The 24,641-nt window shown below is 40.2% G+C and overlaps 1 protein-coding gene across 1 annotated transcript; it reads left to right on the plus strand.

Annotated features, from left to right (window-relative positions):
- The first annotated feature begins 12,757 nt into the window (after positions 1-12,757).
- LOC109207648 (GDSL esterase/lipase At5g08460-like) lies at positions 12,758-14,804 on the plus strand. Its single transcript, XM_019370597.1, has 5 exons — positions 12,758-12,998; positions 13,070-13,197; positions 13,924-14,166; positions 14,248-14,503; positions 14,593-14,804. Exons 1-5 carry the CDS (start codon positions 12,758-12,760, stop codon positions 14,802-14,804), a joined length of 1,080 nt encoding a protein of 359 aa, XP_019226142.1.
- The last annotated feature ends 9,837 nt before the right edge of the window (positions 14,805-24,641 follow it).

A 24,641-nucleotide genomic window follows, 5' to 3' on the forward strand; every position in this document is an offset into this window, starting at 1 on the left:
GTTCTCTTGTTCAATTCTTGGTTACATCTATTTCCGGGAAAGCTTAAGTCAAAATGGAGTGGACCTTTTGAAGTGGTGCTTGTGACTTGGTGCACTTGACTTGAAAAACAAAAATGGAGAGATCTTCAGAGTTAATGGGCACAGAGTCAAGAACTATCTTGGCAAGATTGATGACAGCCACGTGGTGGCAATGATCAATCTAAAGTGATTTGATGGTAACCTGCGTCGTGCCGCGACGTTAAATCAGGCGCTTCTTGGGAGGCAACCCATGTGTCTTTCTTTTTGTTTTTCTTTGATTTTCTTTTTAGTGTAGGATTTGCTTTTGGACTAACTAGATGTGAGATGTGTGTAGGGTTGTTTTGATGCAGTGCAGGACCGAATTGGAAAAATGTTGCACTCTCTGAAGTTGGGACCGCTGCCGCATTGCATTTTCTGCGGCTGCAATGGCCTCTTTGCGGGGGCAAAATTTCATTGCGGTCTGCAGTGTTGAATGGCCAAAAGTGGGGGTTCTCTGAAGTTGTCACTGCGGCCGTAATGCATTTTATGCGGTCCGCGGTACCCTACCGCGGCCGCGGAGCATTTTCTGCGGTCCACAGTGACTTCCTCCCCAGTGCTTCATGTGTTTAAGTACCACGGACTGCGGTGCATTTTGTGCGGTCCGCAGTGGGTAGGTATCGTGGGTCCCAGGTCCTTTTTCTATAAATAGGACCTCGGGCCCTCATTTACACTTTTCGCTCATTTGCTCTCTAAATAGTAAAAAAAGTATTGTTCATCACTACCCTTGCACGAATTCAAGCACTGTTTCTTGATCATCTGTGTGCATCTCATCTCTGGTACTTCAAATCTTTTCCTAGTCTTTAATTTTATTTTATTCTATTTTAATTCGTTAGTTTGTACTTTTTTTTCTTCCCTTTTCTTTCAATTTGTAGCGTAGGGTTACATAATGCTGTTTAGATCAGGGTATAATTAGTTTAAAATGATGATTAACTACCTGGGGGGTTGATAATATGCGAATTTATGCTAAAAATATGAAAAATATTGAATCCCTAGGTTGGTGTTGCTGAGCTAAGCTTACCGCGACCGCGGTGGATTTTCCGCGGTCCGCGGTGTCCTACCGCGGCCGCATAATATTTCTTGTGATCCGTGGTTACCTGAATCAGAGAGTGGGTATTCTGAACCCCACTTCACTGCGGACCGCGGTGCCATTTTGTGCAGACCGCGGTGGTTCATTTGCGGCCGCAATGCTTTTTATGCGGTCCGCAGTAAGCTGTCTTTAATTATATTCTTCACTGTTTCTCTTGGTACTGTGATACTAACAAACTCTAAATGAATTCTCCTTGCAGACAATGGTTAAATCACGAGGCGGTAGTGATAAACAAAAGAAAAAGGAGAGTCCTCCCGGGGTAGGGGACGAGGTATGATCAAATTGACCTCCCAAGTCTGGAAAGCAATGGGAGAAATAAGAAAACAAATCAAGGCTGCAGATAGTGTTGTTTCCCATTCAGAGGGAAGTGAGTATATACCCTCCCGGGAGGCATCTAAGTCTGATTCAGTGCCGGAGTATGTTCCTGATTTCTCGGAGAGGCTGAGATTGAGAAATGAACCTACCCCTCCAGGCTCTCCTACTGCTCAAGCTTCAATCCAAATTTCTTCTGAGTCATTTGAGGGCTCAGCTGAGAGTGGTGATACTGCTTCTTCTACCTCACCTACAGCTTCAATACCCGGGGAGGATCCCATTGCTGAAGAAGGAGGGGGTGTGCCCCAAACCGGGGGGGTGGAGAGAACTAGAAACCCGGAGGCTTGTCAGGATAGATTTGTTAGTGAGATAGCATACCATAAGTTCCGAGAGTGGTGGCCCGAGAGGAAATTGATACTTGAACGGACATTCATTGAGAGGGACCTTCTGCCTCACAACCCTAACTTGAAGAGGCAATTCAGAGAGAGACCGGGCTGGGAATATTTTATAGGCAACGTCGAGGAGGCAAATGAGCACTTAGTCAAAGAGTTCTACACTAATGCTGCCCACATCAAAAAGGGCACTAAAGTGACTAAGGTGCGGAATTTGACAGTGGAGTTCGATGGGAAGACAATCAATGACTACCTGGGCTTTTTGGAGGAAGATGAATCATTATATTTAGAAAAGGTGGCATTAGATGAGGCAGGCCGTCCGTGGTTGGCAGAATACCTGGCACTCCCGGGTACCACCCCAGCATGGTTGACAGCAGGAGTCCCAATTTTGAGAAGAACTTTAAACTTCGAAGAAAAGGGGTGGGAGACTTTCATATGCAGCAGGCTGGACCCCACTACTCATGAGAACTCTCTGCCTATCTCCCGGGAAATCTTGGTGGCTTCTATCATGGCGGGGTACCCAATCAACGTCGGGAATGTTATGTCTAGGGTGATCACACGGGTGGTCAATGAAAGTGATAGATCATATCCCTTCCCATATTTCCTGACAATGTACTTTGAGGACCTGGAGGTGGAGAAAAGGAAGTTTGATGTGAAGGTGAAACCGAAGATGCCTTTTTCCTGGTACAGCCTAAAGGGTGATGACAACCTCAAAACTAAAGATCCTAATGGAAAAGCCACTACTTCTACTGGCCAGTCTGAAGAGCCAGTAGTGGTAGTCCCTTCTGCTCAGCCTCCCTCAACTACACCAGATATTGCCCCAGGACCCTCTACTTCCACCACTCCAGATATTCCCTTATCCACAGCCTACCCATTGACTGCCTACTGTTTGAGCCAAACCCTTGCCAGTATCAACAACTGGATGCAGGCAGCTACTTCTAAGCTGTCTGTGCTTTCTACCTCGGTGGCAGCCCAGTCCGTACCCCCACAACCACAGGTTCCAGAGTCAGTGGAAGAGACTCTCAAGGAGCTTCTGGCCAACCAGAAGAAGATCTTGGAGAACCAGCAGTCGATATTGGAGGCTGTAGGTGCTCATGGGAAGGCATTGACAGAGCTGACAAAGGAGACAAAGAAGCTGAGAAAGACTCGAGCCTCCGGGGAGTCTGTCAAGGAATTGAGGGCAGAAGTGGAGAAGATAAAGGCTGCTGATCACTTGCCATTGGAGCTTCTATTGCATGACCCAGTTCCAGCAGCTCAGACTGAGTCGGTGCAGGAGTTGGAGAGGGTACCAAAGAGGAGGAGAGTGATCCCCCGAGCAGATGATGCAGTCATTGAGTTGGAGGACCCGCAAGGAGGTTCTTCTTGCCAGCCCCAAGTCTCAGAGCAGCCTCAGGTCTAGTGCAGGCACAGGTTATAGGGATCCAGTCACAGGTTCCCGAGCAATCAGAGGACCCAGGGACCCAGGCTCATGATCCCATGCAGACCTAGGACCGATAGGGAGTTTTCTTTACTCTCTATCTTTTCTTGAGCTATTTTTGGTTAGTTAGCATTGAGGACAATGCTAGATTTCATTTGAGAGGGTAGCCCTATTTTGATGATGTTGGATTGTAAATATGATACTATTTTCGTTTTTATTATGCTTTTTCACTTTTGGTATGTATATAATTTTACCAGTTTATTTCACTTTTCGTATTTTGCAACCTTGGTCTGTATATAAAGTTACCTTCTGATGTATATATTCATTCCCTCTATTGCATATTCGTCTAAATCCCCTATTGTACATATCCATTTTACTTTCCACATTTTTTTCATAGCTTCTCACTTCATTTTCATAGCTTCTTATTTTGAGTTTTGCGTGCAATAAGCCTTTGGTTTTCTTAATGCCACGGTTCTTTCCAAAGGTGGAATTTGTGTGAACCGGGTGGCTCGTCCCGATGATGGATGGAATGACAACCTTCTTAAGGGTTTGAGTCTGTTTTTTTTTTGTTTTTGTGTAAATAGTAGCTAGTGAGTAATAGTGCCTCAGGCAAAGATTCACTTGGGCCTAACACATTTGCCTTTGATCTTATGGTCAAAAATAAATTGGTGTGTATAGGATGGTGATAGTTGTGACCTTGAGACTCTTGTTTGGCCGACAATCATCAAGTGGTTTTTCGGGACCATTTGTGTTGCTCAAAGCTTAGCTAAGGTCGTTATGGGCCCTCGACTCTGTCTCTTTAGCAATCCTATAGCTTGTGTAGTGAGAATTTGAATTGCAAGTCCAAGTCACGTGCCATTGAGTCTAGAACTTGCCCTGAATGTTTGTCTAGGTGAAATCCTAAGTGTAGTTTGAGTTGAGAAGTGATTATAGGCTCTCCTTGATCCGAATGATATCTTGAAAACATCCATAGCCTACCAATGATAATGTCCCTAGTCAACCCCTTTGAGCCATAGCCCTTTTTCCTTCAAAAACCATAATAAAAAGCCTTTACCCGTTTTAAAAAACCCTCTCTTGGCACCCTATCTTTCCCTAGCACAAGGCATAAGCATAAGTTTGGGGGGAGAGACGAGGAATGCAACAAAGTGGTAAAAGGTGCAAAAACGAAGAAAAGGAAAGGCAAAAAGAAAAAGAAAGAAAATCAAAAAGTCAAAAAGAATGAATAATATAGAAGAAATGAAGGGATTCAATAAAAGTAAAGTGATGAAAGGCGTGGAAAGTTTAGAAAGGAGAAAAAGGTTTGAAATGAGCAAGAAAGAGTGTCAGTGTGTCTCTCTAACCCCTAAGAAAGAAGCAAATGACTTAAAAAGTCAAGAGAATGTGTGCCAAAATAAAGCAAATAAAGTGCTTAAGGGAAGATGGAACCTACTTAAACCAAATATTTCCTACCTTGAACCAAAAGCCTTCACTATATCTCTACAAAAACCCTATATGATCTTGAGTTGAATGAAGCTTACATTAGTGGTGACTCACATAAGGGGCAAGCTTATGGTACTTAGAGCCAGACTTGTGACCTTTCCTTGAGAGAGATGAGTGTGTTTTCCACAATCCTCGTTCTGAGTGCTACAACCTAAAAGTGAGGTTTGCTTATGGAGAGTTGACTAGTATAAGTTTGGGTCCCACAATGACCAAAGTAGTAGAAAGAGTTTCCTTGATGAGTTGAGTCAATTCTTGATGTTTTTGTGTTGCACTAAAACCATGGTGTTTAAAAGGTTGAATGTTGTTAATGATTCATTTGAATTGAGGGCAATTGTTAGTCCCAATTGATGCTAGATATGGTCACTTTAGGTCAGCTGAATTTTCTTGATTGTATTCTTAAGGAGGTGGGAATTATTTTGTTTGCTTGAGGACATGCAAAAGCTTAAATTTGGGGGAGTTGATAACTAGGGGTTCTAGTTTATTTTACACTCTTTTTTTACTTGAGTTTTGATTTAAAATGTATACAAATAGTCTCAAAGGCTTACATGTTGTACTTGTTTGCAGGGTTTGGTAAAAAATGTGGCAAGTAGTAAAACCAGCTCAAACAAAGGAGTGAAACCTGCACAAGTACCAAAAGCAAGTCAAGGCACCGCTTCGCATTAAAATCCACTGCAGGCGCAACAGACCCACCGAGGCCGCAGTCCATTTGGTGCGGTCCGCGGTGGAAAAGATCAGAGAGATGCAATTTTGGAAGCTCAAGCACTGCGATCCGCGGTAGATTCTTCGCGGCCGCAGTAGCCTCATCGCGGTCGTAATCCATTTTATGCGGTCCGCGGAGAGGGGATTCAGAGAGCTGGGAGTTTGGAAGTTGGAAGCCACTGCGGTCTGTGGTCCATTTTGTGCGGACCGCAGTGAAGCCACCGCGGCCGCAATGCATTTTATGCGGTCCGCGGTGGACAGATTCAGAGACTCAAAATCAAGCAAAAAAAGCCTCACTGCGGCCGCGGTGCATTTTCCGGGTCCGCGGTACCTCCATCAGGGGTATTTTTGTCCAGAAAATTCGGCCTTGTATAAATACTTCTTTTTCAGATTTTTAGGTCATCTATCTTTTTAGCTGAGCACATGAACGGAGGTTTTAGCCTATTTTGAGTAATTTTATAGTTGGTTTAACATTGAATCTTCAATTCTTAGTTTGTAATCATATTATATGGGTTGTTCTTCATCAAAATACCTGATTTCTTCCATTATTATGAGTAGCTAGACCCACTAGCTAGGGTTGTGGCTCAACCCTAGTGTGGGTATTTAATTGGTCTTTTGTTTTAAGGCTTAGATGTTTATGGGTGGTTAATATTTGGACTGATTTGTGTTTTCCATGTTGAATTAGTGGTTGCAAACACTAATTTGTGCCTTTCTGACTTGGGCTCTTCTTGAGAAAGAGAGTTTAAGTCTAGGAAAATCAGTCCAACAAGGAATTCGGGCGTATTCAAGAGATTGATAGCCCCAATTAAAGGGTTAAACCTAGAGATAGTAATACCCGACTTGAGCCTACATTGCTTGCATAATTTTGACACCCAATTGGTCTTGAGAAAGTCAATTAGGGTAAAGTCACTCAAGCTACCAAGAGGTATAGAGTGAGTAGTGTCGTGCATTGGCTATATCGCGATCCCAAACATAACAAATTTGCCTTAGGCTTTAGAACCCATCAAGTATTCACCTAGGGGAAAGTCACTTCCCTAGTGCCTCGTTAACCATTTAGAAAACCTTACAAGCATTCATACTTAGCTTAATTTCGCATATCATTAGCATAAAATTAGAAGTAACAAACAAACAAATATGATTGGAAGTGTAATCAAGAGCACTACGCACTGCTAGATTAGATAGAAATCCAACTCCAAATATTGTTCTAGCTCCCTGTGGATTCGATCCCGACCTTCTCGGGTAAAAGCAGCATCGACCGTTCTTGCCACTTTGTAGTGGTGTAGGGTTGGACTCGATCAATACACTCTACTGATACAACGTGACCCAAGAAAGCAACTGAATTCAACCAAAACTCGCATTTTGAAAACATAGCATATAACTAGGTGTCTCTCAGAGTCCGAAGTACGATCCGAAGATGTTGCTCGTGCTCCTCTCGGCTGCGGGAGTAGATCAAGATATCATCAATAAACATAATCACAAAAGAATCAAAGTAAGGCTTGAACACCTGGTTCATCAAATCCATAAATGTTGCTGGGGCATTAGTCAAGCCAAATGTCATCACCAGGAACTCATAATGCCCATATCGAGTCCGAAAAGCTGTCTTAGGGACATCGGATGCCCTAATCCTCAACTGATGGTAGCCAGACCACAAGTCGATCTTTGAAAACACCTTGTCACCCTGAAGCTGATCAAATAAGTCATCAATCCTCGGCAATGGATACTTGTTCTTAATGGTGACTTTGTTCAACTGCCAATAATCTATGCACATCCTCATCGATCCATCCTTCTTCTTTAAAAACAACACGGGCGCACCCCAAGGTGAGACACTAGGTCTAATAAAGCCCTTATCAAGAAAATCTTACAATTGCTCCTTCAACTCTTTCAACTCTGGCGGGGTCATGCAGTATGGCGGAATAGAAATGGGTTGAGTGCACGAAACCAAATCAATACAGAAGTCAATATCCCTGTCGGGTAACATCCCCGGCAGGTCTGCAGGAAATACCTCTAAAAACTCCCGAACAACTGGTACAGAATCCATGGAAGGAACATTCGCACTAGAATCACGAACATAAGCCAAATAAGCCAAACACCCCTTCTCGACCATACGCCGAGCCTTCATATAAGAGATAACCTTGCTGGTAGAATGTCCAGGAGTCCCTCTCCACTCTAATCAAGGCAACCCCAGCAAGGCTAAGGTCACAGTCTTGGCGTGACAGTCCAATATAGCATGATAAGGTGACAGCCAATCCATCCCCAAAACGACATCAAAATCGACCATATCGAGAAGTAGGAGATCTACGCTAGTCTCAAGACCCCCAATAATAACCACACACGAGCGATAGACATGATCCTTAACAATAGAATCCTCCACCTATGTGGACACATACACGGGAGCACTCAAAGAATCACGAGTCACAACCAAATATGAAGCAAAGTAAGATGACACAAAGGAGTATGTAGACCCTGGATCAAATAGAACTAAAGCATATCTACTGCAAACTGAAACAGTACCTGTGATAACAGCATCGGATGACTCAGCCTCAGGTTTAGCTGGGAAAGCATAACATCGGGGCTGGGCCCTACCACTCTGAACCACATCTCTGGGACGGCCTTCTGCTGGCTAGCCTCCACCTCTAACGGCCTGACCTATACCTCTGGCTCCCTGAGCCCTACCTCTAGCTAGCTGAGCGGGCGATAGTGCGCCCGGTGCCAGAATCATTGCACGAGAACCCTGTTGGTATGGCGGAACGCCCACTAATCTCGAACAGGTCCTCCAGATATGCCTATAATCACCACACTCGAAACATCCATCCTGATACTGTGGCTGTGGAAACTGAGACTGACCCGGACGAGCCGACTGACCGTGATAATAACTCTAAAAAGTAGGTGCTCTGATAAGAGCTGGTGGTGCACTATAAGCTGGCTGCCCCGGAGAAGGTACATAAAGACCACGACTCCCTGAAGCCCCATGAGATGCTTGAAGTGCTGAATGAAACGGCCTGGGAGGATGCCTGTGCTGAATGGAATGCCAGATGATGCCCCACTAAATCCACTGGAGTGACGTGGCCTCTTGTCAGACCCCTGACCACTCCCCTGAGCTAGAACCATCTCAACTAGTCTGACAACATTGGCTGCATCCTGGAAAGAAATCTCACTCCCAGTCTCCTTAGCCATCTACAATCTAATAGGATGAGCAAGTACCTCAATAAACCTCTTCACCCTCTCTCGGTAGGAAGTATAAGAAGAGCGTGACGGGCCAAATCAATAAAGCGGGTCTCATACTGAGTGACGGTCATACTACCCTGCTTGAGATGCTCGAACTGCCTGTGATAGTCCAGTCTCAGTGTAACAGGAAGAAACTTCTCAAGAAATATCTGAGAGAATTGGTCCCAAGTAAGAGCAGGCGAACCAGCTGGTCTGGTCAACAAATAATCTCTCCACCATTTCTTGGCGGAACCCGACAAATGAAATGCAGCAAAGTCGATCCCATTGGTCTCCACTATCCCCATATTCCGTAACACCTCATGAAAACTGTATAGATAATCCTGGGGATCCTCTGAATATGCACCGCTGAAAACTAGGAAAAGCTTGGTAAACCTATCCAATCTCCATAAAGCCTCAGAGGACATAACTGATCCATCACCGGTTTGTGCCATAAAACCCGGCTGAAGATGCAGTACGTGTTCTCACCGTCCGCGAGAGAACAAGAGTAGAAGAGTTCAATTAGCAACGAGAGAACAAATTCGCACGACAGAGAAGAATAGAAGTGAAACTGTTTCTAACTCCATAGCCTCTGGAAGATAAGTACAGACGTCTCCATACCGATCCTCCAGACTCTACTAAGTTTGCTCGTGAATTGTGAGACCTAGGCAACCTAGTGCTCTGATACCAACTTGTCACGACCTGGAATTCCTACCATCGGGACCGTGATGGCGCCTAACATCACACTTGCTAGGCAAGCCAACGTTAGAGTTTTATTAACCAATTACCTTTACGTTTTAGTGATTAAAAGTAAACAAGCTAAAGCAAGTAGAAATAAATACGAAAGTAAGTAAATAGCCTCTCTGTTTATATACTATTACCAATACTATTGCTATTACTACTCAGAATCCGGTGTCACAATCCACGAGCACACTAAGATTTGCTACAAACATTTGTTCCAAAGAAGATATAACTGTTTATGAAGGGAAATAAAAACAGTAAATGTAGGAGCATAGAAGGAGACGCCAGCAGGACTACCTTGATCTCCTAGCTAAAAATATTTGCACCCGACCTCTCGATCAGCCACTACCTGCTCCAAAATCTGTATAGAAGGTGCAGATTGCAGTATCAGTACGACCGACCCCGTGTACAGGTAAATGCCGAGCCTAACCTCGACAAGGTAGTGACGAGGCTACGCCGGGGAAATTACAATATAACCTGCATATAGTGTATAATAAAAGTAGAAAGAAGGACAAGGCAAAAAAAGCAGTAACTTGCATGGAATGAATACAGAACTCAAGTGTCTTATCAGTATCCAGCTATAACCAATCCTTAAGTGAAATGCAAAGCTACCCAATAGCTTACACAGTAGAAGAAAGATACATAAACACATAAACTGATGCGACGCGCATCCCGATTCCACCATATATCAATATCAATATGAATATTCACCCTTATTACTCCATATCAATCCACCCTTATTCCTCCTGTTGCGGCGTGCAACCTAATCCCACCGTATAATAGTATTTCACTCTTATTCCTCCTCAATATATCACCCTTATTCCTCCTGTTGCGGCGCGCAACCCGATCCCACCATATTAGCAACAATTACTCAATAAGTACAGAAATTTCAGAATTTAACTCAAAACTCTTCATAATATTTAAACCTCAAACCAAAGCAAACAGAAAGCTTGTACATAATTACCGCTTTGCCTCTAGATTCCACCTCCAAACCACTCGTATCTAGCCATAATTAGCTTAATAACACCAAATATTGCTAAAGGAATCAATTTCAATACATAAATTTAGGTTTCCCAACATTTCCCCCAAAAAGTAAAAAATCGACCCCGGGCCCGCTTGGTCAAAACTCGAGGTTCGGACCGAAACCCATTCACCCCCGATCCCGAATATGTAATTAGTTTTGAAATCTGACCCCAATTTGAGGCCTAAATCCCAATTATGCAAAAATCCCTAATTCTACCCAAACCCCCAATTTCTACCATGAAAGCCCTAGAATTTAGGTTGAAAATTCGTGAAATGTAATGGGTAATTGAAAGAAAGTGGGTTAGGAGCACTTACAAAAGTTTTGGGGAAGAATTGGTCTTGGGAGAATCGCCTTAGGGTTCTAGAATTTGAAAAATGTGGAGAATGGGAGAAAATCCCGTCAAACTTAAGTTTTGATCAGTTGCAGGGGTTTGCAAATGCAAGCCCCGCAAATGCGAAGGTTTCACATTCCTGTCTTCATCGCATTTGCGAAAAATAGTTCGCAAATGCAAACTGTGTTCCTTCCGCAAATGTGACCAATTGATCGCACTTGCGATCACTGTTGCCCATTTCCCACTTTGCAATTGCGAAGATTTGTCCGCAAATGCGAAAAGTGGCTCCCCGCAAATGCGACCTCCAGATCGCAAATGCGAACTAGTGCTGGCCCAGGTACACTTCGCAAATGCGAAGAATTTGCTCGCAATTGCGAGCCTTCCAGCATGGGGAATGTTCGCAAATGCTAACACTGATCTCGCAAATGCGAGATCAGACACCAGTCATAGAAATTGCAGAACCAGCAATGCTCTAAGTCAAATTTTCACTCTGTGGCATATCCGAAACTTACCCGAGCCCTCTGGGCTCCAAACCAAACATGCACACAACTCTTAAAACATCATACGAACTTTTTCGCGCGATCAAATCGCCAAAATAACACCTAGAACTACGAATTTAGCACCAAATCAAATGAAATTCTCAAGAACACTTTAAAATTTCTATTTTCTCAACTGGACGTCCGAATCACGTTAAACCAACTTTGTTTCTCACCAAAATTCACAGACCAGTCTTAAATATCATAATGAACCTGTACCGGGCTCCGGAACCAAAATACGGACCCGATACTAACGAGATCAAACATTAACCAAATTCTTAAAACCATTTAATTTTCAGACTTTCAATTTTCATCAAAAATTCATTTCTCAAGCTAGGAACCTCAGAATTCAATTCCAGGCGTACGCCCAGATTCCATATTTTGATACGGACCCACCGGGACTGTCAAAATACGAGTCCGAGTCCGTTTACTCAAAACATTGACCGAAATCTAACTAAATCAACTTTGGAAGGCAAAATTATTATTTTTATCAACTTTCAATATAAAAGTTTTTCGAAAACACTCCCGACTGCGCACGCAAATCGAGGAGGAATAAAATGCGGTTTTAAAGGCTTCATAATACGGAATCGAGTTCTAAAACATAAGATGACCTTTCAGGTCATCACACATGAGAATCCTATCAAACCAACTCTGATTTGCACCAAATTTTGTAGATATGTTTCAAATAGCAGAACAGACCTATACCAAGTCCCGAAATCAAAACCCAAACTCGGTAGCCATAAAGTCAACCTATGATCAAACCTAGGAAATATTTGAAGTTTCATGTTACTAACTTTCGACAAAACAAGTCAAGTCAAGTTAGGGACTTCCGAATTCAATTTCGGACATACGTCAAAGTTCAAAATTACGATACGGACCCACTGGAGTCGTCAAAATACCGATCCGGAGTCGTTTACACAAAATATTGACCGTAGTCAACTCAAGTTATTTTTAAAGCCAAAAATCATATTTTCTTCAAATTTTCACATAAAATCTTTTCGGAAAAAAAAAGACACGGACTGCGCACACAAATCGAGAAATAGTGGAGCTAATAGAGGTCTCGAAATACGAAAATAAGGGCTAGTACTCAAAACAACCTATCGGATCGTCAGAAAAAGGTGGCAAGCTCACACTATTCCTACAACTTACACATCCCAAACAATCAAGAATTTTCTTTCAAATTATGGACGAATTTTCAACTAGCACATTTCAGCATATAAATACCATAACATTGATATGGCATGGGAATGTAGGCACCCATAGGAGAAATACAACTAAGTCTGGACAACATCAAACAAATGGCAAAAAAAGAAGATAATAAGCAAAATATAACAGAAATAAAAGTGAATCGAAAAACATGCAAGAATATAGGGAGGAAAGAAGGGAAAAATGGTTAACCTAAAGCAAGAAAGTAGAAACAATTGTTCTTTAATAGCAAAGCATCAGAAGTTAACGCATTGGATAGGATAAAAGAAAACACAATGGAGAGCCAGTTTATGACATGGAATGTTCTTTTCCTTGTTGTTCTTTCCATTCAAGAAGCCATTAATGCAGTGCCACAGTTTACAGCTTTATTCGCCTTTGGGGATTCACTTATAGATCCTGGAAATAATAATTATCTCCCAAACTCTTTGGCAAAGGCTAATTATGTACCATATGGAGTTGATTTTATAGGACCCACAGGGAGATTTTGCAATGGAAGAACCATGATAGATTATTTAGGTAATAATTTGGATTTGCTCATATTTTTCTCTGTTACATTCATCTACAATTAATCTTGTTAAAATTTGTAGGTGATCTGCTAGGACTTCCTCTAATTCCAGCTTATACAGCTACTATCACCATGGGCAGTGATATTTCGAAAGGAGTGAACTATGCTTCAGCTGCAGCCGGAATTCTTGACGAGACAGGCAAAAGTCTTGTATAATTTGTCATCAATCTTTACCTTGAACCTTTCTTTTATAGTTTCTTTTATGAGTTTAATAGCCAGTTTGGCTAAGCTTTAAAAATAAGATTATTTTGAGGAGTGTTTTTTTTCAAAAGTATTTTTTTCAAAAGTACTTTTGGTGAGAACCAGTTTGTATTTAACTAATTAATTTGAAAAGTACTTCTGAGCAGCAATTAGTACTTCTAAGTCTATTTTTCTTAAAAGTATTTTTCAAAAAAGTATTTTTGGGGAGAAGCTATAGTTTTCTGCTTCTCCAAAATTTCTTCTTTCTACTCAAAAGTACTTTTTTTCTTCTAAAAGTTTGGCCAAACACTTCAACTTTGAAAAAAAAATATTTTTTTGAAGAAAAAGAGAGTACTTTTGAATTTAGAGAAGTTTGGCCAAACAGGCTATAATTATATCCACTGCAATTGTAAAAAAAGAAACAAAAGAATCTTATACTACAAATGTAATTTAATTAATTGTAATAGGCTAATTATTATATCTTCTAGGTTTCTAACCTACACTTCATATGGCATGCTACTTGTAATAAACTTTTAAACAAGATGATAGAGTGATGATGAAAATATTTTGTACGTACGAAATTAGGTGATGATCAATACTCGTCAAAGTGAGCTAACTCTTAATACTTAAAATTCAAAAAGAAATCGTAAATGAATTCTTCTCCTATAGCTTATAACATTAGATGTTTTTTACTAGGGAGAAAGGTTCAGCTTGAATCAACAGATTCAAAATTTCGAAGATACCTTGAATCAACTAAAACAGCAGATGGAAGATCAAGACTTGAGCTATTATCTTGCAAAGTCATTGGTTGTAATGAATCTTGGCAACAATGACTACATCAACAACTATTTGCAACCTTCATTGTACACAACGAGTTCCAATTACAAGCCTAGAGATTATGCTGATCTCCTCATAAAGCATTACTCTAGGCAAATCTTGGTAATACGTACTAACCCCTCTTTATCAAAAAAAAATTACTTTAGGGTTTACTTCTGAGTTTAATTTGTCCATTATTTGCAGGCACTTCATGGTATAGGACTAAGGAAGTTTTTATTGGGAGCAATTGGACCACTGGGTTGTATCCCTAGCCAAGTTGGAACTGGTCTTGCTCCACCAGGAAAGTGTGTCTCTATTGTGAATGAAATGATTAGGATGTTTAATTCACAACTTAGGTTTCTTGTTGATCAACTAAACAAAGATAACCCTAACTCCATCTTTATTTACGGCAATACTTTTGGAGGATTTATCGAGATATTCAACAATGCCTCTGTTTATGGTAAGATCAAAAACATCCAATAGAGATCAAAAATATCCATTATTAGAGAAAGAATGGTGCTATTAATTCTCATGGTTGTGGCGTTGCAGGGTTTGAAGTAAAGGACAGAGGATGTTGTGGCGTTGGGAGGCTAATAACATGTCTTCCATTGGCAGTGCCTTGCTTCAACAGAGATCAATACCTCTTTTGGGATGCCTTCCATCCAACACAAGCTGTGAATCAAATTCTTGCTAGGAAGGCATATTCAGGGTCCTTACATGATTGTTATCCCATGAATGTCCAACAAATGGCTCAGCTCTAATATTATTTCATTTTAACTTATATTGTCATCTAGACACACCATCCATGTCTATCATGTGTGCAAAAACAAATAATTAATATTGCAGTATTATTCAGTTTAACAAAAGATTTAGCTTTAAATTTCTCAAAAGTACTTTTCAAAAACATATTTTTTGTAACAACCCAATTGTCATTTTGAGCATTTACATTCAGTTCAACGGTTTGAGGTTACGAATAGCTTCACATGGTGCATTATGACTTGAGCGCATCATTAGTTTTGATTTTTGAGTGGTTCGGGATTGATTTGAATGAATGATTTTCATTAGAAACTTTAAGTTTGAAGAGTAAACCAAGTTTGAGTTTTGTGTATTTGATCTCGGATATGAGTTTTGATGGTTCTAGTAGGTCCGGATGGAGATTTTGGACTTGGGAGTATGCCCGAATTCGCATTTGGATGTTTCTAGAAGGTTTCGACACCATTTGGCGAAAGTTGACAATTTAAAGGTTTAGAATTTTCCTAAGTTTGACCTGTTAGATCTATGTTTATTTTAATGATGCAAAATAACACATCTTCTATGTGCAGAAACACTCCTGAAGCAATGAAAAGGATGTATCGAAGATTAGAGACGAAAAAGGAAGGAGTAGCGGAAATTCGAAGGAAAAATCAATCAAGGATTTGGCAGCAGATTAATGGAGGATATTATAGGAAGGACATAAATTAAAGGAAGTCAAGATTGTGAAACTATGCACTGAAGATTCCTCTATCAAAGGAAGACAATTAAAAGCTGGAATCAAATCAACATAAGTAAAATCTTATTCTTGGAAAGAATCACTCTACGATCCCTTTCAAGGATCAAATCCCTTAGTTTGCAATCTCTCAAGATTCACGTCAATCAAGAGACAAGAAGACCTCACGAAGTATATATATACATCTGTACCAGTCTTGAAGAAATATAGTTTAATCATACCAACTTCGTACTCTTTATTCTACTCTAAACAAGCTTTGTAATCTTAGCAAAGTTTACCGTATAATCAGTAGAGAAAAGAAAGAGAGAAAAACATTGGCGAGGCATTGTATCGAAAATACCACGAGCGTACTTAGATACAAAAGTGAGTTGGTGTTTGGAGATAACATCAACACAATTATACGAAACTAATCAAGGAGCTTTGAAGAGAAAACAACCTTGCAACCCAAGGGTACTGGAGTATGATTCACATTAAATCTGAATTAGTATAAAAATTTGGGAGTCTTTAATTCCTGCACTTTACTTCTGCTTTCAGTTATATTCAGCTTTTATTTTCAGACGACTAATTGGTAAACTAGTCAACTACTTAGGTTACAAAAAGAAAAATCGCTAATTCCCCCCCCCCCCCCATACTTTCAGTTGGTACCAGAACATGTCTCACATATTTATCTTTTGCTTAATAGCTAGTGAGAAAAGATCATGTCAAACCAAATAACTATTTGAGAACTCTTGCAAGAAGGGACATCGTAAGTAAGACCACAATCTTTCAATGGACAACACTACTCTCATTGGAAGGTGCGCATGAAATATATGCAAAGTCCTGTGATGTCAAAGTATGGCGTGTTATCAAAAAAGAAAATTATCCACTTCTAGTAGTAGGACAACCACCCCCTGATCCTAAAGATATAGATAACTACTCTGACGAGTAGATGGATGTTGTTCAAGTTAACGTTAAGGCACGAAACTTACTCTATAATTCTATAAGTGGAGAAGAATATAAGAAAATTTCAAGTTGTGATACCACCAAGGAAATGTGGGACAAACCTTTGGTAAACCTTACTCAATTGGTGAGCATGTTCGAAAATTCCTAATAAGTTTTCCTACCACATGGCAGACAAAAGTAGTTGCACTTGAATCTCAAGATTTAGACAAACTGCCATATGATGAACTACGTGGAAATCTCATAGCATTTGAGAAAACACATCTCAAGAGAACGCGTCAAGAAGAGAAGAAGAAAACAATTTCCTTCAGAAAACAACCGAAGGACCTGAGAATGATATTGATGATGACGCAGAAGCTCTTGAAGAAGAAATTGTCATGGTTTCGAGAAATATGAATGGATTGATGAGAAGATGCTAAAACATAAAAAAAGGGAAGGATGTTATCTAGAAGAACCGGAAAATACAATGAACAAGACAAAAATGATGAAAAATGTTTTGAATGTAGAAGGTATGGCCATGTTCAAGCTGAATACCCGGATCTTAAAAGAAAAGTCTCCAGAGGGTTCAATAAAAACAAATTATTCGGAAGCTGGAGTGATGAAGATAGCTCAGAACATGAAGAAATAGCAAACTTGTGTTTCATGACTATTTTAGAAAATGCTTTGACAAATATTCTGGTTGTTGGAGTGATGAATATGTCTCAGACATGACTGCAAAGAAGATATTGAAAATTGCTTCATGGCACGAGGTGAAACAAGTGAGGTAAGATCCTATAATTGTGATAGATGTAATGAATTGCGGGATATTCTTGATCTTACCCTAAAAGAGTCTCAAAAAATGCTAAATGAATTAAAGAGACTCAATAGGGAAAATAAGGACTGGGAACTCAAACTTGAAGTCTGTGAAATCGAAAGAGACGTTCTTCAAGATGAGGTTCGAGAATTGCAACTACAACTTAGTGGCATGCACAAATCCCCCAGTCACAGTTCTGTCAAGTCTAACCAAGCGACTTACAAGTCAACTGAAAAATGACCTATTAGAACTGATTCCACAAGTACTGACACAAATGGTGGATCAAAAACTGGGTCAACCCATGTGTGCCATTACAGTAACAAGGCTGGACATAAACATTCTTTCAGTAGATTTCGTAAATCTAATATTTCAGGATGGATTTGGAAACCCAAAATAGTCCTGATCCTATTAGAACAAACCAATAAAGACCCAAGCAAGCTTGGGTACCTAAAAGAAGGTGATAATTCTATTTTGCAGGAACACCATAGAAAGAGTCGTAAAGGGAAATGGTATTTAGTTAGTGCATATTCTAGTCACATGACGGATGACAAAAATCTGTTCAAAGAAGTCACAAAAATAAATGGAGGAAATGTCAAATTTTGGTGATGATTCAAAAGGAAAGATCGTTGGTACCAACACAGTTCCATTCAGCAATAACTATGATATTTTAGAAGTATACCTTGTGGATGGACTCAACTATAATCTCTTGAGCATAAGTCAACTATGTGATTCTAGACATAAAGTTAAATTCAAGAAAACATGGTGTGCCATTGATGATGAGTCAGGTAAAATCTTTCTGCCAGGAAAAAGGTATGGAAATGTATATATTTTAGACGGCATTGAAAACCTAGATGGTCATAATTGTTTGCATCCATATCTGATGATCCATGGCTATGGCATTAAAAACTTGGCCATGCAAGCATGCATTTAATTAAAAAATCTCCAAACATGATCTAGTTATTGGCCTTCCCAAACTCAATTTTTCTAAAAATCACGTATGTGATGCATGCCAGCTTGGCAAACAAACCAGAAACTCTGTTAGAGCCAAAGACAGTGTGTCCACAACTAAGCCCCTACAATTACTTCACATGGACTTGTTTGGACCTACTAGAACTGCTAGCATTGGAGGTAAACAATATGATTTTGTTATTGTTGATGATTACTCACGCTTTACATGGGTAATTTTCTTATCTCATAAAGACGAAGCTTTGAAATTTTTTGAGATTTTCTGCAAAAGAATTGAAAGAGAAAAGGGGTATCTCATCTCAACCATACAAAGTAATCATGGAGGAGAATTTGAAAGCAGAGCCATTGAAGAATTATGTAACAATCAAGGATATACTCACAATTTCTCAGCCCCAAGATCACCCCAACAGAATGGGGTATTTGAACGCAAGAATAGAACTCTGCAAAATATGGCCAGAACAATGATATTAGAACATTTATTGCCAAATCATTTTGGGCAAAAGCAGTAAGCACAATATGTCACATCCTCAATAGATGTCTCATAAGACCCACCTGAAGAAGACTCCATATGAACTATGGAAAGGTAAAAGCCCCAATATAGGCACTACTTTCATCTGTTCAAGAGCAAATGTTTCATTCACAACAATCGTAAGGACAAACTAGTAAAGTTTGATCCAAGGAGTGATGAAGGTATTTTTTCGGTTATTCTATTTACAGTAGATATTTAAAGTTTACAAAAAACATACTTTATTTGTAGAAGAATCAGTTCATGTTATATTTGATGACAATAACACTATGGCCGAGAAAGGAATCATTGCAGGTAATGAAGATATCAGTCAAAAAGTATCACAGACAAACAAGTCACAGAAGTCAACTGATAGTATAGACATAGCCACAGAGTCGACTAGTGAACACGTTAATAATCATATTGAACCACAAAAGGAGTCAACTACTCTAGTAGTTGGAACGCGGCCAAATGAACGGAGAAGTGAACCAGAATATCCTCATAAATTTATCATAGGGGATCCAAATTAAGGAATGAAACAAGGGAGCTCTCAAGAAGAAGGCTAACAATGCACTCATTTCCAAATCGAGCCAAATAAGATTGATGAAGCCTTAAAAGACTCTAGCTAGGTACAAGCTATGCAGGATGGGCTTGATCAATTCGACAAGAATCAAGTCTGGGAACTGGTACCTAAGCAAGCAAATGCTACTGTTGTTTGTTACCCGATAGGGATATCGACTTTTGCATTGAAATAGTTCTAGGCACCCAACCTATTTCTATTCAACCATACCATATGGCTCCAGATGAGTTGAAAGAATTGAAGGATCAGTAACAAGATTTTCTCGACAAGGGATTCATTATACCGAGTGTTTCACCTTGGGGTGTGCTCGTGTTATTTGTTAAGAAAAAAGAAGAATCGACAAGGACGTGCATAGATTATCGACAGTTGAACAAGTTCACTATCAAGAACAAGTATCCAGTGTCTAGGATTGATGATTTATTTGACCAGCTTCAGGGTGCCCAGGTATTTTCCAAGATTGATTTGAGATTTGGCTACAATCAGTTGAAGATTAGGACATCTGATGTCCCTAAGACAGCTTTTCAGGCTCATTATGTTCATTATGAGTTCTTGGTGATGTCATTTGGCTTGACTAATGCCCCAACAACCTTCATGGATTTGATAAATTTGGTGTTCAAGCCTTATTTAGATTCATTCATAGTTGTCTTCATTGATGATATTCTGGTTTACTCTCACAGTAGAAAGGAACATGAGCAACTAGATTGTATTTCAGACTTTGAAGGATCATTAGCTATATGCCAAGTTTTCGAAGTGTGAGTTCAAAGGTATCAAGGTGGATCCTAAGAAGATTGAGGCAATTTAGAACAGGCCTAGACCTACTTCAGCTAAAGAGATTCGGAGCTTCTTGGGTTAGGCAGGCTACTATCGCTGGTTCGTGCATGGGTTTTCATCTATCTCAACCCCATTGACCAAGTTAACCCAGAAGGGTGCTCTTTTCAGATGGCCCGATGAGTGTAAAGTGAGCTTTCAAAATCTCATTATTGCATTGACTACAGCCCAGTATTGGTGTCGCCAACAAGTTCAGGGTCTTACATTGTGTATTGTGATGCATCACGTATTAGATTTGGCGCGGAATTGATGCAAGATGGTAGGGTGATTGCCAACCTCATCAGTTGAAGCTTCATGAGAAGAATTACCCTATGCATGATTTGGAGTTGGTAGACATTGTTCACGCACTCAATATTTGAAGGCCCTATCTATACGGAATTCTATGTAAGGTCTACACCAACTATTGGAGTCTGTAGTACCTGTTCAAGAAGAAGGACCCTTAATATGCAGCGTAGGAGATGGTTAGAGTTACTGAAAGACTATGATATCACCATATTATATCATTCGGGGAAGTCCAATGAATAGGTTGATACATTGAGTAGGAAGGCAGAAAGCAAGGGCAATTTTGGCATTTTTACCGGCAATGGAGAGGCCATTAGACATGTATGTTCAGGCTTTGGCCAATCAGTTCATGAGGTTGTATGTTTTGGAGCCTAGTCAGGTTCTTGCTTATATTTTGGAACAGTCGTCATTGTTGGAGCTTATCAAGGCTCGCAAGTTCAATGATCTTCACTAGTTGGTGTTGAAAGACACGGTGCAATGGGGTGGTACTAAGGAAATCGTGATTGGAGATGATGGTGTTTGCAAATTCGGGGCTGGATTTGTGTTCTAAATTTTGATGGGTTGATAGAGTTGATCCATAAAGAGGCTCATAGCTCACGGTATTCCATTCACCCAGGTGTCACAAAGATTTGCTGTGATTTGGAGCAGTACTATTGGTGGCGGAAGATGAAGAAAGATATTGTTAGTCATGTCTCTCGATGTTTGAATTGTCAACAGGTGAAGTATGAGCATTAGAAATCGGGTGAGTTGATTCAGAGATTAGAGATATCAGAGTGAAATGGTAGTGCATCACTATAGAGCTTACCACAGACCTTGAGTAAATATGACGATGCTTAGTTTATTGTGGACCAGTTGACTAAGTTCGAACATTTCATTCTGGTGATGACTTCCTATTCTTCAGAGCATTTGGCTCGGATTTATGTGCCTATTTCTATCATTTCTGACCAAGGCACACAGTTCACATCACACTTTATGAGAGTTGTGTAGCGTGAGTTTAAAATGCGGGTTGAGTTGAGTACCGCGTTTCATCCTCAGATGGACGGACAGTCTGAGCATACTATTCAAATTTTGGAGGACATGTTGCATGCATCCTCTATGGATTTCAGGGGTAAGTGGGACCAATTTTTACCTCTAGCGGAGTTTGCCTACAACAACAGCTATCAGTCAAGCATCCAGATGGCTTCGTGCAAGGCCTTATATAGGAGGCGACGTCGTTCTCTGGTGGGTTAGTTTGAGCCCGATGAGGCAAGATTTTTGGGCACAGATTTGATCTGTGATGCTTTGGATAAAGTTAAAGTGATTTAGGAGAGACTTCATACCGCCTAGTCTAGGCAAAAGAGTTACGCGAACTGGAAGGTTCGAGATGTGTCTTACATGGAAGGCGAGAAGGTTCTTCTTCGAGTGTCGCCTAAGAAGGGCGTGATGCAGTTTGGGAAGAAGGGCAAGCTGAGCCCAAGGTTTATTGGCCCGTTTGAGATATTGGAGTGAGTTGGGGAGGTTGCTTATAGGCTTACATTGCCTCCTAGAGTAGCAGGGGTACATCTGATATTTCACGTCTCCATGCTTCGAAAGTACCATGAGGATAATTCACATGTTTTAGACTCCATTACGGTGTAACATGATGAGAATTTGACCTATAAGGAAGAGTCGATGGCTATTCTCGACCTGTAGGTTCGAAAGTTGAGATCTAAGAGTTTTCTTTATGTGAAAGTGCATTGGAGAGATCATCCAATTACGGAGGCTATATGGGAGTCCGAGTCCGGTATAAGGAGTAGATACCCACATCTTTTTACCAGTCCAGCTACATTTCTATGTCCATTCGAGAACGAATGTTTCTTTTAGTGGTGGAGAATATGACAACTCGTAAGGTTGTTTTGAGTACTACATCACTTTTTTGTGTTTAGAGACCTTCTGTAGCTTTATTTGATGATCTATGACTTGCGTGCATGATCCTTGTTGTTATACAAAAAGTCTATATGCGAAAATTTATAGAAAATATGATTTTTGGCTTTAAAAATGACTTGAGTTGACCACCGTCAACGTTTTTGGTAAACGAACTCGGATCGGTGTTTTGACAATTGTGGTAGGTCCGCATGATGTTTTTGGACTTGTACGCATATTTGGTTGGGGTCCCGGGTAACCCGAGGTCATTTCGGCGCACTATGTGAAACAATAGAAAAATGAGTTTTTAAGTTGAAAGTCTTGAGTTTTGATGATCGGTTATTGATATTTGATGTTATTTTAATGATTTGAGATAGCGAGCAAGTTTGTATGATATTATTACACATGTGTGAATATTTGGATTAGAGCCCGAGAGGCTCAGTTGAGTTTCATATGTGTTTTGGCTAAGTTGAGAATTGTTGTTAGGTTGTAAGCGTGTGCTGTTTGCAGATCTCGCATCTGTGAGGTATTGCTCGCAAATGCGAGCATCGCTTTTACGAGTGGTTGCTCGCATTTGCGAAGAGGACTGGGTTTGGGCACTTCGCATTTTCGAAGTATGAGTCGCATTTGTGACTGTTGGGATCATTGCATTTGCGACATTGGGCCTGATAGAGCAGTTTTGCATTGGCTAAGATTCGTTCGCATTTGCGATGAAGGAGACCTTCGCAAATACGAAGGATATGTTGCTTTTGCGACCACTATTCGGCTAGGACACTGATCGCATTTGCGATTAGTGGCTCACTTTTGCAATGGTTACAATTACAAATAAGGGTTCATAATTGCGACATTCGCACTTGGGTAAAGGTTGAGAATTTCGGGACTTAGCTCATTTTACACTATTTTCAACCCTAAACTCCATATAGGTAATTTTTGGAGAGCATTTTCTTCCCAAATTCATTGGTAAGCAGCTTTAACTTATTTTCAATTAATTTTAATTCTTTTTTCACGAATTTATCATCAAATATATGAACCTCAATGTAGAAATTAGGAGTTTTGGGTAGAATTTAGGAATTTTGTAAAATTGAGATTTAGACCTCGAATTGATGTCAGATTTTGAAATAAATTACTTATCGAAGCTCGGAGGTGAATGGTATTCGATATTGTATGCAGCAAAAATCAGGGAAAGTTGATTTTAAGGCTTCGATGGCGTTTTCGAGCCCGGCCTCGGTAGGATCGAAGCACAGTTCAAGGCTCGTCCTCAAAAAACTCGCCTCGGCAGGGCACATCGAAGACTCATCGTGACGTACCCCGAGGTAAAGAGGCAGGAGGCTCCCGAGAGCACGTGATGAGGACTGACAGAGTCTGCAAAAATAGTACAAATCCATACTGAGCCGTTGCACAGCTGTACTAGTGGCACTTATTCTTTATTTATTAGACATGTACTATGTTGGTATTCACCCCTCCTATATAAGGGGGACCCTTGTCATTTTGTAAGGATATAAGATATTGAATAACATACAACATTCTCTGCTCTCTTCGCCAAAACAACTGTTCTTCACATTTATTGCTTATTCTTACATTGTTCATTTATTGTTCTTCATTTATTGCTCATTATTAATCGTAAAAGGCCATCTTTAAGGCCCTCATTACCATTGATTCTTTGTCAATAGTTCATCGTTATTAGCTCCGTCTAGACCTCGAGGTCCTGCTTCAGCCACCTCGAGGCCCAGCTTTGTGACCCCATTGGTTTGCATATCTTATTCTCTTTACTTATACCTAGCATCTATTGCTCAATAACTAGTATTAAAATAAATCACGTATTTTTAGAATCATAAATCAAATATAATTGTAGTTACCATAACAGTTTGGCACCCACCGTGAGGCTAAAAATAATAGTGAATTTTTTTGTGCTAGTTTTCTGAAAACACAAGTTATTCTTCACACTTTTTCTTGTCCAAGAATCTCTGAGTGATTCAACAAGAACTTATACAATTACTCACGAGCTCATGTGATATTTAAGCTTATAACTTCGGAACTGACGTCTAGCAAAAACTGGACACAAACTTTAAAGGATATCCAAGGATTTAAACTAGCATGAATCTCGCAATGGTCTAACGTTTATTGTACGAGCTATGATTATGTATTATCACTTAATCCAGCATATGAAGCCTACATAAATTAGTTCGAATCTATTATCAAAACAGTCCAAAATAATCTAACAACAATCCAAAATAGTCTAGGAATAGTCCAGATTATACAGTCCAAGGTTCATGTGTACACAAATTAGAATCAAATCATTTTAGACTTTCATATCTACTTAGCTATTACTACATAACAA

Source organism: Nicotiana attenuata, unplaced genomic scaffold (assembly GCF_001879085.1).
Source record: "Nicotiana attenuata strain UT unplaced genomic scaffold, NIATTr2, whole genome shotgun sequence".
NCBI lineage: Eukaryota > Viridiplantae > Streptophyta > Magnoliopsida > Solanales > Solanaceae > Nicotiana > Nicotiana attenuata.